Source organism: Acomys russatus, chromosome 6 (genome assembly GCF_903995435.1).
Source record: "Acomys russatus chromosome 6, mAcoRus1.1, whole genome shotgun sequence".
Taxonomy (NCBI): domain Eukaryota; kingdom Metazoa; phylum Chordata; class Mammalia; order Rodentia; family Muridae; genus Acomys; species Acomys russatus.
The window spans coordinates 9304697-9320315 of record NC_067142.1 but is presented as its reverse complement, the minus strand read 5'-3'; the positions used below and the strand labels follow the sequence as shown (position 1 = coordinate 9320315).

Genomic DNA, 15619 nt, shown 5'->3' with positions numbered 1-15619 from the left:
TTTCTACAAAAGTAAAATTTCTCTGACACTTGTTTAATTCTTTCTCTCCATCCTCTATATTTCTTTTATATTTGACATAATATCATCATTTCTTTTCTTTGATTCTTAAAATATTGTGTAACTCCTTATTTAGCAAAGGTGCTATATTCCTACTATTTCAGAAAAAAACCTATTCTGACATGTCTTCCCAAGTCCCTGTCATGAACCCTTCTTTCAATAAGATTTCCTTCTTTATTGCCATCCTGTAAGGAACAGGGTTCCTAAAGCCATTCATTTTGCATTCAAGATGGTACCAAGGTCTATCAACAACAGTCTGATAAAAATATTTTCTTGTCCAAGCAATATTTAATTTGTAAAGCCTTTCATGTTCAGCTTTACAAATAAAAATTGCTTGGACAGGAATACAATAGTAAACATCGAACCCCTACTCTGATCTACCCAATTGACAGGACATTCTCCACAGTTATGTGGAGATTGGTGACTGACTTTGACATGAACCCTGGTGCTCCATATTTGACCACTTCCCCTTGGTGGGGAAGCCTGGTGGCACTCAAAAAAAGAATAAGCAGGATAACAAAATAAGACTTGATAGCCTATGACCATATAGTGGGGGAGGAGGTCCCACTCAGTCATAGGCCTAGGGGAGGGGAATAAAGCGAAAGCAGGAGGGAGGGAGGAATGAGAGGATACAAGTGATGGGATGGCAATTGTGTTGTAATCTGAATAAATTAATAAAATTTAAAAAAGAAAGCCCAGTGATTCAATTACAGTTTGTCAGCTTCTAAACTTTCCCTATATTTTTCTTCTTTAACAAATTTCTTAAATCCTTTCTCATGTTTACTAATACCATTCATTAATAATCTAATAATAATTCTAAGTGGATTCTATGGAAGCCTCAGTTTTGTATATAGCTGTTTTCCCCAAGGAGTTTCCATTAATTTTATTATTTTTTAATAATACCGAGTTTTGTTACATTATTCCAATTTTAGCCTTTGGAGAGAAGGAATTTAACAGAAATATTTACCATGAGCAAAAAATAATCCATCCATAACATCTAGACACTGCAACTTTGTCAAAAAAGTGTCTTTAGGACACCTGGTTGTTTGGACACCAGAGCTTGTCAAGCAGTGACCAGAGGATACATGGTAAAGATGCTTGGTCATCTGAGCATGAGCACTTTGTCATGCAGTGCCCCCAGAACTCTTGACTATGCCAACAAATAATAAAAGCAATAAAATAATAACATGTCTAACTCTACACTTAATTACATGAAATTACTATGGGGAGATGTTAAGACTCAAAATTGGTGATGGGGAGTAAGTTCAGGAATTCTATTGTAGTTAGTGTAATTACAGTTAGGAAAAATATGCTGTGAGAGACATGGGTTGTCACATTCCTATCATGTGAACACGTTGGAGGGTATAGCAGTAGAATTCTCTTTCAAGCTAGCTTGAACTGTCTACTGAGAATCTGTCTCAAACAAGCAAATGGATTAATAAATATGTGCAGAAGGAGAATGTGTTCTTCATTTGAGAGAACTAAAAGAATATACAATAAGTATTCTTATTATCAGATAAAGAAGGGAGTATGAGATATTCATATATGGACGCACACATATGTGGTGTGTGTGTGTGTGTGTGTGTGTGTATGTGTGTGTTTACTCAAATAGGCATGCAGAGGCCAGAGAAGGATATCAGTTGCTATCCTTTATATTACACCATGTCATTGAGGCAGTCTTTCAATGAATGAAAATCTTGATATATATTGCACTAACTATCACAAGACCTCCCAGAATCTGCCCAGAAAGCCCTGAAATTCTTATGTTATAGGTACAGGCTGTCAAGTCCAGCTTCTTTTATGTGAGCTTTGGGAATTCAAACATGAGTATTTAAGCATGTATAATAGACATTCATATCTATAAAGCCACCTCCCCAACCATAATGGATGCATTAATTTAACCTCTTCGTAACATGTAGCTATATAACGTTGGGCAACATAAATGTATATAAGAACATGTAAACAAATATATTATTCAACAAAATATATTTATGGACACCAGCTCAGATTTCGAGGTGTTATTTTCCCTCTCTTTTGTGGCAAGTACAATGACCATTGTCTAACAATGGATAATGTAAAAGCTTGGAAATAAGAAAGGAGGCCATCTATACAAAAATAAAATTTATCTGCTCAGGTCCACCAGTGTCCTTCCGGTATTGTATCAGTGGCTTTCCTAATATAGTTTCCCATTACCATTACAGGGAAGGAGTGGAACTTGAAGGGGAATGAGAAGCTGTTATTTGTTAGTATTTAAAGTGTATTCATAGAGATGAACTCAGATTGTTCCCAAAAAGGCAGTTAGAAATCCAGTTTTTCCTTGGTAGAATCCCATGATTTCCAAAGCAGTACATGTGTTCTGAAAAAAACCGTTGTGGTTCTCTTTGCTTGGATAGAGGTCATGTATATTAGGAGATCTTGGGAACAGCACATGAAACTGGTATATTTGGGGGAGGGGTTTAGATCTCCATGCTGCATGCTTGTGAGAAGACACTATCTGTTACACTTGCCTTTGATTTTATTTCTCCCACATGAAACTGGTATATTTGGGGGGGGGTAGATCTCCATGCTGCATGCGTGTGAGAAGACACTATCTGTTACACTTGCCTTTGATTTTATTTCTCCCACATGAAACTGGTATATTTGGGGGGGGAGGTTAGATCTCCATGCTGCATGCGTGTGAGAAGACACTATATCTGTTACACTTGCCTTTGATTTTATTTCTCCCACATGAAACTGGTATATTTGTGAGGGGGGGTTAGATCTCCATGCTGCATGCGTGTGAGAAGACACTATATCTGTTACACTTGCCTTTGATTTTATTTCTCCCACATGAAACTGGTATATTTGGGGGGGGGGTTAGATCTCCATGCTGCATGCGTGTGAGAAGACACTATCTGTTACACTTGCCTTTGATTTTATTTCTCCCACATGAAACTGGTATATTTGGGGGGGGAGGTTAGATCTCCATGCTGCATGCGTGTGAGAAGACACTATATCTGTTACACTTGCCTTTGATTTTATTTCTCCATCCGGACTTTAAGTCATTCTCTCACCTAGCTAACTCTGAGTCCAGTTCAATGATATTCTAAGCACTGAAATAAATACATTTAAAATATCACATTTTTAAGACAGAGTTCAGTGAATTGTGAAATATTGACCAAATATTTCAGTTTTTCTTACTGTAATATCTTTATTCCATATTTTATGTAAAATTATATCACAACAACTTCTGGAGATCTGATGACATCTTCTGGCTTCTGTAGGCACTGTACCTATCTGCACATACAAACATACATATACAGAGATTTAAAAGTGAAAATAAAATCTTTGAAAAGTAAATGAACTTTACTATGTATTGTAGTGGTTACTCATTGGGTGACAAATACTGAAAATGTATATCTTTTCATTTATTTGGATGAAGTAATTATTCTTAACTACATACAAGTTTATAATAGTCCAAGAGATAAAAATATTTTAAAATGTCCTTTATAAGTTTTCTTTTATTTTGTTTGTTTTTGTTTAACTACTCGATTTTTGTAAGAATCAGATAAATAACTACCTGTTCCCTCTAACAATCTGTTGTTATATTTATTTATTTACTTATTATATTTATTTACTTATTTACTGTTAACTTACGATTATTGGTGTGTCTGTGTGAGTGTACATGCCCACATATACATGCATACACTCATCATGCATTTGACTCTCATTTTTTAAAAAATGTTATTATATGATTATTTATTCACATTTCCTACTGACTATAATCCACTCTCTCTTATCTTCCTATTCCCACCCTCCCTAGGAAGTGTGAGGTTTTCAGATAGAACTTGGGTGATCATACATATATTATAAACAAAAGCATTTTGAACCCACTGAGCCCTATCATAAATTTCCTTGCCTACTTAGAAAGTCTTCTCCTTTTTATTCTTTTTCTGAAAGTTATGTGGTTTGCAGTCTTAATATGTGTCTCAAATAAACTCCTGCCCAGGAATAAGACTATTTCATACAACCTTCTTTTAAAGAAAGAGTGTTATTTTCTAGAATTTCACCCACTTTCTCTATATGCCTATTTTTGTACAAAGAGCTTTTATTTGTAACAACTTCTATGTGATACCCTCCTTGGATCATGAAGGCTTCATTTTAGTGATCTCTCACAAGGAGAAGTAGCATGTTTGGCTTAGAACCTCAAGGCATAGTTCTATGAAACATCACTTTCCACTGCTTTGAAATTTCTCAATACAAAAATGTCATTTAAGTTTATACTTCCCTTCTCTTGACTTTTGCTTCTTTTTCATTTATGAGCTATAATTTTGACCTTCTTTCACTACCAATTGGTGGCTAACTCCACCTTTCACTATCCACTAATCAGTGGCTATATACCTGACTTGGCAATCATTTTAATGGCTGAGCAAGCTCCTCAGTCCAGATTCTTTCAAATCATTTTGAATAAAATAGAGAGTTAAGGAAGATACTCATATATTAAAATAGGTATGAAAAGGGGCACAGGGAAAGCAACAGCATTGCTTACCACAAACAAATCCAAAGGAAACTAGGACATGAGTGAAGGCTGTAAGACATAGACATGAAAAAGGTATGTCATGATTTCCCCTAAAGGATTCACAACCTGGCCATTCTAACTCCTAAATTTGAAGCTCATGAATGCTACCAAACTTCCAACATATAGACTTGAAAGATAATGAGTTTGTAACTTAAGAAATTTAAGTTATTTAAACTTGCAGCAATGTGTTATACTGGCCACATGAAGTTATATATGTCATTAATAGTTTTGCAAATAAAATATACAAATGACAAACTTTTTGTGGATGTAGGAGGGAAAAAGCAAGATGAAGACAAAAATTAATGAGACGGGAGAGATTGCTCCCTGGTAAGAACATTTGCTGCTCTTCCAGAAGACCTTAGTTTTATTCCCTTTAGCCACAAAGGAAAATTTTGCTTCAGTCAGTCTGCCACCTTCTTTTGTCCTCTACAGGTACACACACACAAACACATGGTATGTTCAGACTCAGAAACACACACACACACACACACACACACACACACACACACATACTCAACATAGTTAAAGAAAGAGGGGGATAAGAATAAATCTTTTTTAAAAGAATTACAGGAGATAGCTGAATAGTATTCCATTGTGTAAATTAACTATAGTTCTTGATCCCATAGAGGGACATCTAGGTTGTTTTCATATTTTCACTATTATGAACAAGGCTGCTATGAACATAGTTGAGCAAATGTCCTTGTTGTATAGTGGATCAGTTTTAGGGTATATTCCCAGGAGAGGCATGGCTGGGTCTTGAGGTAGAATTATTCTCAATTTTCCAAGATAATTCCAGATTGATTTCCAAAGTGGTTGTACAAGTTTGCACTCCCACCAGCAGTGGAGGAGTGTTTCCCTTTCTTCCCATCCTTGACAGCATGTGCTTTCACTTGAATTTTTTTATCTTAGCCACTTGTATAGATGTGAGATGGAATCTCAGAGACATTTTGATTTGCATTTCACTGATGACAAAGGATGTTGAGCATTTCTTAGTGCTTCTCAGACACTTGATATTCTTCTGTCACAAATACATCTGTCAGATATATTGGGCACAAAGACTGAAGATGATATTGCACTCTTACAGAGAGTTTTGGGTGACTGCTCGGGCAGCAAACTGTCTCTGTCATTTTTTCGTTTTGGAGGGTGCTAATCTGCACTTCTGGTTTACTCAGGTAATTAAGTTTTATTTCTTCTCATGTCTCTGATAGGGTGAACACAATAGTTTAGCCTTACAAATAAGCTTAGTTGTTTAGGAGTTAAGATTTTTTTTGTCAAGATAGATGTTTTAAGTTGATAGAGATGAGATATGATAGATAGTGATTTTGACTGTGAATTTTAGACTCACCAAAATAGAAAAAATGTTTTCTTCAAGGTTGCCAAATACAAATATAATTACTTAATTCCTGATTGTTTTGTAGTTTTTGCTGTATGACATTTATTATATGTGTGTCTAATAATATAAGTGAATATTTTAAAATAGAAATATAATAAAAATTGCTTTTAAAAGAATTAGAGGAGATATAGGAAGACAAGAATTACTATGAGCTATTAGTGTTTCATTTTCCACCCTTACATCTTTTCCTTAATTCCCTTAGCGTAATGTTAGCTTAGAGTTCAAAGAAGGAACTACTTGACCATTTATGAATCAAAATAAAATTATAATATGTGCTAGTAAGTAGGAAAATTCCTTGACCTCTTCCAAAAACTAAAAGGCTTTTCATAATAAAATAACCAGTTGAGCCATCTAGTTATGTTGAAACTATTATACCTTAAGAAAAATATGAATTCATTATGCACTGCAGTTTTATGTAATTGCATCATAGCAATTTGCTCAAATGACCTCTTTTAAAAAAGGAATGGGATGTCTTTAAGAAAATGAGACATTTGATCTTGCTGTGAATCACAAATGATTGCATCTTCATCTCTTATAGAGAATAAAAAATACTCTAGACATTTGAATATGTTCATAGCCAAAAGCCATCTCCCTAGTTAGTGCCAATCAGTGTGATGAGGAGAACTGATGCAGGTAGAAATGTTTACCCACTCAGTCTACTCAGCTTTCTTGAGACATCAAGCATGATACACGTCTGTTAGACCCAATTTCATTTCTAATCCAATTGTTTCCTTATTATCATTTTTCTCTTTTTACAGTTGTGAATCAAATGTTGTAATGAACATTGTGACTTGTTTGCGATAATCATCTGCATCCACACATAAATGGTGATTGGAACAGAGATACAGTTCTTTCAAATAGAGAGGGTTTGATTAGAATATGATAGAAGTAAATGACTCTTTCTACATTTCATAAAATACATGGATGAAAAATTTGAAGCTTAAAATATTTTGTTCCAAAGCAGAGGTAGTCATAGGCCTTGTACATGTGATATGGCTGAATGATGTTTTGATACCTGCAGGTAATATGTAGCTGAGAAGTGTGAGAGAGATAGGTGAGGAGTTTCCTTATTCAGAGAAATAACAAGTGAGTCAGCCATTTTAGTTAATAGTCAAGGAAAAGAATCTATTCTTAAAAATGTGGCATGTGCTTCTTTTTACTCATTTCAGAGACTCTTGGATTGGACCCAGAAGTTGCTGGAGCAAACACCTTGGGTTTTGTTGGATGCCTTTCTTCAGTCCAATACAATCACATACCACCACTGAAGGCAGCCCTCCGCCATGCCAGCATTGCACCTGTGACTGTTCAAGGGGCCTTGACAGAATCCAGCTGTGGCTCCATGCTGGACTCTCCTGTAGATGCAGTGACCACTGTCCATTCTACATCAGGTACCTCCCAGAGCATGCTTCCCTGAGTTTCCATATCTAGTACCATTTCTGCTGTCTTATAGAGATAAAGCGTTGGCTGATAGGACTCAGCTCTTTGCCTTGGATGATTATAGGTGTATGAATTTTAAGGGGCTTATCGTGGGTCATATCTGTATTTATAAAACACTCTGAGCCAGGTATGGTAGCTCACGCCTTTAATCCCAGCCCTTGGAAGGCAGAAGCAGGTTGATCTCTGTGAGTTGGTGGCCAGCCTGGTCTACAAAGTTAGTCCAGGATAGTCAAGGCTACACAGAGAAACCCTGTCTTGTAAAACAAAAACAAACAAAAAACACTCTTTTTTTTATTAATTTATTCTTGTTACATCTCGATGTTTATCCCATCCCTTGTATCCTCCCATTACTCCCCCCCCCCCCCATTTTTCCATTATTCCCCTCCCCTATGACTGTTCCTGGGGGGGATTACCTCCCCCTGTATATTCTCATAGGGTATCAAGTCTCTTCTTGGCTACCTGCTGTCCTTCCTCTGAGTGCCACCAGGTCTCCCCCTCCAGGGGACATGGTCAAATGTGAGGCACCAGAGTACGTGAGAAAGTCGTATCACACTCTCCACTCAACTGTGGAGAATATTCTGACCATTGGCTAGATCTGGGAAGGGGTTTAAAGTTTACCTCCTGTATTGTCCTTGGCTGGTGCCTTAGTTTGAGCGGGACCCCTGGGCCCAAATCTGCCTATCATATTGTTCTACTTGTAGATTTCTAGGACCCTCTGTATCCTTTGTGGATAAATGGATTGAGCTAGAAATGATCATAATGAGTGAGTTAACCCAGAAGCAGAAAGAATCAAATGGTATATACTCACTTATATCTGCATACTAGCCCAAGGGGCATGTCCCACGAAAGCCTTCACTTACCAGGAAACTGGGACAGAGGGAAAGACATCCTATTGGGACTCTAAATGAGAGACGCTAGGGAGAATAGCAAAGAACACTCTTAAGAAAATTTAAGAAGAGTTTATTCTGCTTCACCGTTCAATTGTACAGTCCATTGTAGATTACAGAAATTTGAAGTCACTTGTCACATCACACTTATGATCAGGAAGCAGAAAATGATGTATACATGCCAGTATTCAGGGCATTCTTCATTTATACAGCTCAGGATCTGATCCAGGACATGGTGCCAACCACAGGGGGCAATTCTTCTTACCTCAGTTAAGAAATCAAGATAATGCCACAAATGCTACAGTGGTTCTTCTTGCTGTATGTAGCTTATTTATGTATAATAATATAAATTTATATCTAAAAAATAAATATAATAAAAATTTTTGAAAAAGGGGTTCAAAAGTAAACAGAGAATTCTCAATGAAGGAACAACAAATGGCCAAGAAACACCTAAAGAAATTCTCAATGTCCTTAGTCTTAAGGGAAATACAAATAATATCTACTCTTAGATCACCTCTTTCACTTACTAGAATGGATAAGATAAAAAATTCATGAGACAGCACATGCTGGTGTGGATGTGGACAAAGCAGAACCCTCCTCCATTGCTGGTAAAAGTGAAAATGTATAACCACTTTGGAAATCAATCTGGTGCATTCTCAGAAAACTGGTAATACTGCAACCACAAGACCTAGCTGTACCACTGCTGGGCATATATTCAAAAGATGCTCTACCATAGAACAAGGACATTAGCTCAGCTATATTCATACAGCTTTATTAATAATAGCCAGAATCTGAAATCAACCTAGATATCCTTCAACTGACAAATGGATAAAGAAACTGTGATACATTTGCAAAATGGAATACTAGTAACCTATCAAAAATGAAGAAATCTTGAAATTTGCAGACAAATGGACAGAACTAGAAATGATCATCCTGAGTAACGTAACCAAAACCCAGAAAGACACATATTACTGTACCCATTTATAAGTGGATATTAGACCAACATATATGTACACTGAGAAACTTCACCTAGAGGAGGTCAGGACAGATGCTGGGACTCAATTTTGGACTCCTGTTGGAGCACTGAGAATGGTAAGGAACCAGAAGGTTCCCTCTTAGTTCTTGACTCACAATTTTTCCTCTGTCTCTTTCTCTTTCCCTATGATTCTGTCTCCTTCCTGTCTTCCTCTCTAAGTTTTCCTATCTTCTTCCCTTCACTCACCTCTGTCTTTCCCTATTTCTTTCCCCATTCTTTTCTTCTCTCCCTATCATCTCCTTCTCTATTTTCTTCCTTTTACCCCTCCCTTTCCATCTCTCTATTTCCTTCCATTCCTGTATTTCTATCTCTCTGTCTCTCCTTTTCCTATTCCTTCTTTCTCCCATCCTCCATTGTATGGCAAGTTAAAGGTCATCCTCTACTATATAGCAAGTTAAACTGCAGCCTGGTATATATAAAACCCTATCACAAAAGAAAAATAAATTGTACTAAAGCAATGGCTCAGAGGTTAGGAGTACACACTGGGCAGCTGCTCCCCTAGTGAGGGCTACTCTGAGGTGCCAATTCTTTCCATTCTTTTGGCTGTCTTTGTCAGTAGAATAGGGTTCTCTTGCAGATGAAGAGTACATTGAGGCAAGGAAGACATTTTCTGGGTATATTCCAAGGAGTGGGATAGCTGGGTCTTGAGGAAGCCCTATTCCCATTTTTCTGAGAAAGTGCCAGATAGCTTTCCAAAATGGCTGTACTAGTTTGCATTCCCACTAGCAATGAAGGAGTGTTCCTCTCTCTCCACATCCTCACCAACATGTGGTGTCATTTGAGATTTTGATCTTAGCCATTCTGATGGGTGTAAAATGGAATCTCAGTGTCATTTTGATTTGCATTTCTCTGATGACTAATGAGGAAGAGCATTTCTTTAAGTGTTTCTCGGCCATTAGATATTCCTCTGTTGAGAATTCTCTGTTAAGTTTCAAGCCCCATTTTGCAACTGGGTTATCTGGTTTTGTGGTGTATAATTTCTTGAGTTCTTTATATATTTTGGATATTAGACCTTTGTCAGATGAAGGTGGGTGAAGAACATTTAAAAGTGTGTTTGGAGTACAAGGCAGCTGTAATTACTTAGAATTTTCCAGCAAAGCAGAAGGCTGGTGGGGGGGGGATGACTGGAGGTATATGGGTCAGCCACCACTTTCACCTAGCTCAAGATTATCTCACAACTTACTTACAAGCTAATGAAGTCATAAGGTTACGGGTTGTAAGAGGTACAATGTATTCATCAATTTTTTTTAGTGGAGCAAAATGCTTATTTTTCAGGCAACAGTTACTGGCACCAGAGACATGGTTTCAAAATCAGCGTTGAAAACCACAATCATGAGAAAGCTTTTACAGTCTTTTTAAAGAAAAACAAAAACAAAAACAAACAAACAAACAAAAGCAAAACAAACAAAACAAAACAAAAACCTCATAATCAGAAAAGCTTGTATAGGAAGGGGGAGAGTAATTTTATCTGGACTGGACAACTTTAAATTTTTATAACATGTGTGTATACATGTCACAAAACATGTAAGAGAGACCAGCTACACCTTTGCTGGGATTACAGATTGCAGTCCCAGAATTTAGCTATTAATGTAGGTTCTAGAATTGAACTCTGGTCATCATTTTTAATACTATTTCCTTCAGTTCCTTTAAAATTCTAGTTCACATCTCACAGTAGTAATCTTATTATGCTTTATAAATGTGTATTGCATATTCCCTCCATGTAGATGAGAGAACAGTGGAGTTTAAGTTTTGTGTTTCTTCCTCTTTGTAGATCCCTTTGGGAAGACAGACGAGCGTGAACCACTCACTAATGCTGTACGAAGTGACTCAGCAGTCATTGGAGGTAACCTGTCTTTGTTACTGAAAGCAGGGAAGATATCTATGATCCTGTTCTCTGCAGAAAGTTATCTGAAATCTTCCTTTCCCATGATGTTCCAACATCTAGAATCAGGCATTCTCTGTGCAGCTCCTCCAGTGCCAGCAACTCCATAGCTTCATTCTGCCTCAACTTTAGCAGGCCGTTGAGCTCTAAGCCAAAAGTTGGAGTATTTACTTACACTCAGGCAGCCTGCATCTTGTTCATTGCATCCAGCTGTTTCTTCTAAAGCAAAAACAAAACAGACCAATAAAATCATGTACGGAAAGAAGTCACATTAAGGCATACAGATGGATAGAGCTGTGCTCAATTTCAATTATCATTTACCAAGTGATTTAGGTTAGAGCTAATGAGCAGTATGAAGCCTACATGACTGAAGTTCCAAATCCAGTAGTCCAGCAGGTTATACATATAGAGCTTGCCTGATCAGCTTATAGCTCACACCCCACCACATTCTCTTTCTTTACTCTTTCTGAGCTAACTGTTGGCCTCACCCTACCCTACTCTTTTTTCTGTCTCAGCTAGTCTAATACCTGCAGTAGATTGGTGTTTCTGTGTGGGTATTTCCCTGTGGAATCTCTTTCATGTTTGGCTTAATTTAAGATGCCTGAGATGTAGAAATCTGTTTCCACTGATGAGGTATACCCCTAGCAAGTGTCTCACCCCTGCATTCTGGCAGCTGAGAGGAATGAATCCACACCAGATGGAGTTCTTTAAAAGTCAGCAGGAGTCATTCATTTCACTTCTATTTAATTAGCTATGATTCTGGGTCAGATCTATACTAAGTATAAAGATACTGGGTGAGAGATACGGTTACTCCCTTCCTAGAATTAGAGTAGGAGGGAGACAGGAATTCAGACAGTGGTAGCAGCATAGAAACTGGTTCCTAAAAAAGGATGGCTATGGGCAGACTCTACTATAGTAGCATTACATAGAAGAAGAACCACATCCTTCCTTTAGGGACATCCTTAAAATACCCAAGGGGAAGGAGGCTATCCTCATGAAACCTGATAGGCTGTGGTCATATTGTGGGGGATGAGGTCCACTTCTGTCACAGGTCTAGGGGAGGGGAATAGGGTGAAACAGAGAGGGAGGGAAGAACAGGAAGATACAAGTGAGGGGATAACAATTGTGATATAATGTGAATAATAAAATTTAATAAAAAAAATGTGCTCTGAATGCCTTCTCCAGGGAAGAGGATTGAGCTTTATATTTTTTGAAATCAGTGAATGCCATTGAAAAATGTGAAATTCTTTCTATTCCTGTAAGTTTTCATTTGATATGGAAAGACTGGGTTCTGACAGCCTGCAAGATCCATTGAGTCTCTCAGAGAGTACAGTGGGGAGGTTACCAAAGCCCTACAGTAGATCCTGGGAATCATGTCCAGCTTCAAGATTCCAATAACCCCTCCAAGCCAACAGTAATAAAGAGAGAACCTCTACCACATTTTCCCATATTTTATATTTTTATATAAACATTTATATTATTATACATATATACAATAAACTACCTACAGCAAGAATGCCCATGAAACAATCAGGAAGTATATAAATGTTATATTCATAGTGTTTTGGCTATTAGTATTTTCCAACCTTGAAGAAAACATCTTTCCTATCATGGTGCATCTAAAATTCTGAATGTAAATCAATATGAATCCTATCTCATCACTATGAACTTAAAACATCAATCAAGATAAAAAAATCTAGCTTGTTTAAACATTTTCCCCAATTTTATTTGGATCTCTACAAAGGTATTACTCATTCCAAGTCAGCTGGAAGAAACCTTAAGAGAATGACACCCCATTTCCTATAAGGGGAGTTGGGTTGGGATTTGGTTGCTTTGTTGGGCTGTAGAGGGTTATTTTCATTTGGAGTTGGTTATAAGCTATTATTGGTCTTATTTAGAGAGAAAACAAGGTTGCACTCTTTTCTTTATCTTTCATTCTTAGGTTTGTAGATAGGGGTTGAAAAGAAAGAAGGGGAATATAGAAATATATAAGTATGATAGGACAAAAAGTGAATAGAGAATCTACTCCACAAGTTAATGCTTTAGTTGTTCCTCTACCAAATTTTAAAGCGACAGATCATGTTTCAGAGTCATTCATTACTACCCCAAATAGACCAACACTTTGCTATTATATTTGCTTTATTTTAAAATATTAGGGAGATATGTTACAAAATGAGTTTAGAAAATATTACAAATATAAGTGATGTTAGTTAATGTCAAAACTGTTTTTAAAAAATTGGTGAAAGATGTCTCTATATATTTAACTTTCTGATATTTATTCACATAGTGGCATTTAGACCAAGGAATTCTTGGCAAGCCTGAACACTAATCAGCAAAAAGTTTCTAAAATAGGTACTTTTTCACTAGTTAGACAACTTAGGCAATGTGAAGTGTGGAAAAATTTATAATTTATTAGAAATAAAATCATTTTCATGACCAAAACTTCAGTGTTGTGTTGCTATTGAGTTTGTGTGTATGTTGCCTAATTTCGTCTCTCTTTGCAGCTAAGGATGGTGAAATGGTAGAAATAGCCAGAGAGCTTTTCTCTCCAAAAAAAATGTGGAAAGCAAAGACATATTACTGAACATTGTCTTTTGATATTAACACAATTGCTTTGGCAGCCATACACATACAGACACACAGACACACACAGACACATACACACACACACACACACACACACACACACACACACACAGAGAGAGAGAGAGAAGGGGGGGAGAAAGATATACAGACAGAAAAATAGAGAGACAAATGAGGGTCAGCCAAGGAATTGTTGGCAAGGCTTGGTTTATTTATAATCTCTGAAATCTGAGTTTGGTCCTTGTTGTTCTAACCCCATATTTGTCCTTTGATCATCAACATAACCGTCTAAAAGGAATAGCCATTTTCTCTTGGAAGTGGGTTTGTAAGAATTTTTGTAGAGTAGAAGAATGGATAAAGAAACTTTGGTACATTTACATCATGGAATACTACTCAGCTATTAAAAAAAAAGGAATTCCCCAAATTTGTGGATAAATGGATTGAGCTAGAAATGATCATGAGTGAGTTAACCCAGAAGCAGAAAGAATCAAATGGTATATACTCACTTATATCTGCATACTAGCTCAAGGGGCATGTCCCATGAAAGACTTCATTTACCAGGAAACTGGGACAGAGGGGAGGACATCCTATTGGGACTCTAGATGAGAGAAGCATGGGAGAATAGCAAAGTAGAAGGATCCAGAGTGTCCTAGAAACCTACAAGGAGAACACTATGATAGGCAGATTTGGGCCCAGGGGTCCCGCTCAAACTAAGGCACCAGCCAAGGACAATACAGGCGGTAAACTTTAAACTCCTACTCAGATCTAGCCAATGGACAGAACATTCTCCACAGTTGAGTGGAGAGTGTGATATGACTTTCACACGTACTCTGGTGCCCCATATTTGACCATATCCCCTGGAGTGGGGAGACCTGGTGGCACTCAAAGGAAGGATAGTAGGTTGCCAAGAAGAGACTTGATACCCTATGAACATATACAGGGGGAGGATATCCCCTTCAGGAACAGTCATAGGGGAGGGTAATAAGGGGAAAATGGGAGGGAGGGAAGACTGGGAGGATACACATGATGGGATAACCATTGAGATGTAACAAGAATAAATTAATAAAAACTTTAAAAAAAAGAATTTTTGTAGAAACTGTAAGACAAGGGCTTCTGAGCAGGTCTTTATTTCTGGATATACAGTAGATTTGTTTGTGTGTTGGTTTTTATTTTTCCAAAGCCTCTCCTTGTCTAGACTGAATATTCTAAGTGATATCTTTCTTCTTTCTTCCTTTTTTCCTACAGGTATCATAGCAGTGGTTGCTTTTATCACTTTTTGTGTCATCGGAATCGTGACCCGCTTCCTCTATCAGCATAAGCAGTCACACCTTACCAATCACATGAAGGAGAAGGAATATCCAGAAAATTTAGACAGTTCCTTTAGAAATGAAATTGACTTGCAAAACACAGCCAACGAATGCAAACGGGAATACTTCATCTGAGCTGCCAGAAGGTCACATGGTAGTCTTCATTGTGACATTTCCCCACTATTTTTTTCTTCTTTCTCTGTCTTGTAATTTAGACGTTCGTATTCTTTCCTTTGCCATTCTTACTATTCCTTTTTTTGTAACATGTATACATTGACTGTGAGCACTTATCTCCTTGACCCAGCTCAGGAATATAATGTAGCTGTGGCTACTGTAGTCCACTCATATATGTGTCATTGTGATAATGACCACTGGAGACACAGACCTCACTATTGTAAACCAGGAAGAGACACATGTACACACATGTACATTTCATGTTTATAGTCCAATTTCTAAACTTCACTCTTTAGTTTCTCAGG

At 37.2% G+C, this 15619-nt stretch overlaps 1 protein-coding gene across 1 annotated transcript in view; it reads left to right on the top strand.

Moving 5' to 3' along the window:
- LOC127190912 (contactin-associated protein like 5-1-like) overlaps window positions 1-15275 on the top strand; it is a 721994-nt gene extending 706719 nt beyond the window's left edge. The window contains exons 22-24 of the mRNA XM_051148186.1: window positions 7178-7396; window positions 11140-11211; window positions 15079-15275. Coding sequence (XP_051004143.1) covers window positions 7178-7396; window positions 11140-11211; window positions 15079-15275 — 488 coding nt within the window. The remainder of the gene's footprint in view (window positions 1-7177; window positions 7397-11139; window positions 11212-15078) is intronic.
- Window positions 15276-15619: the final 344 nt, after the last annotated feature.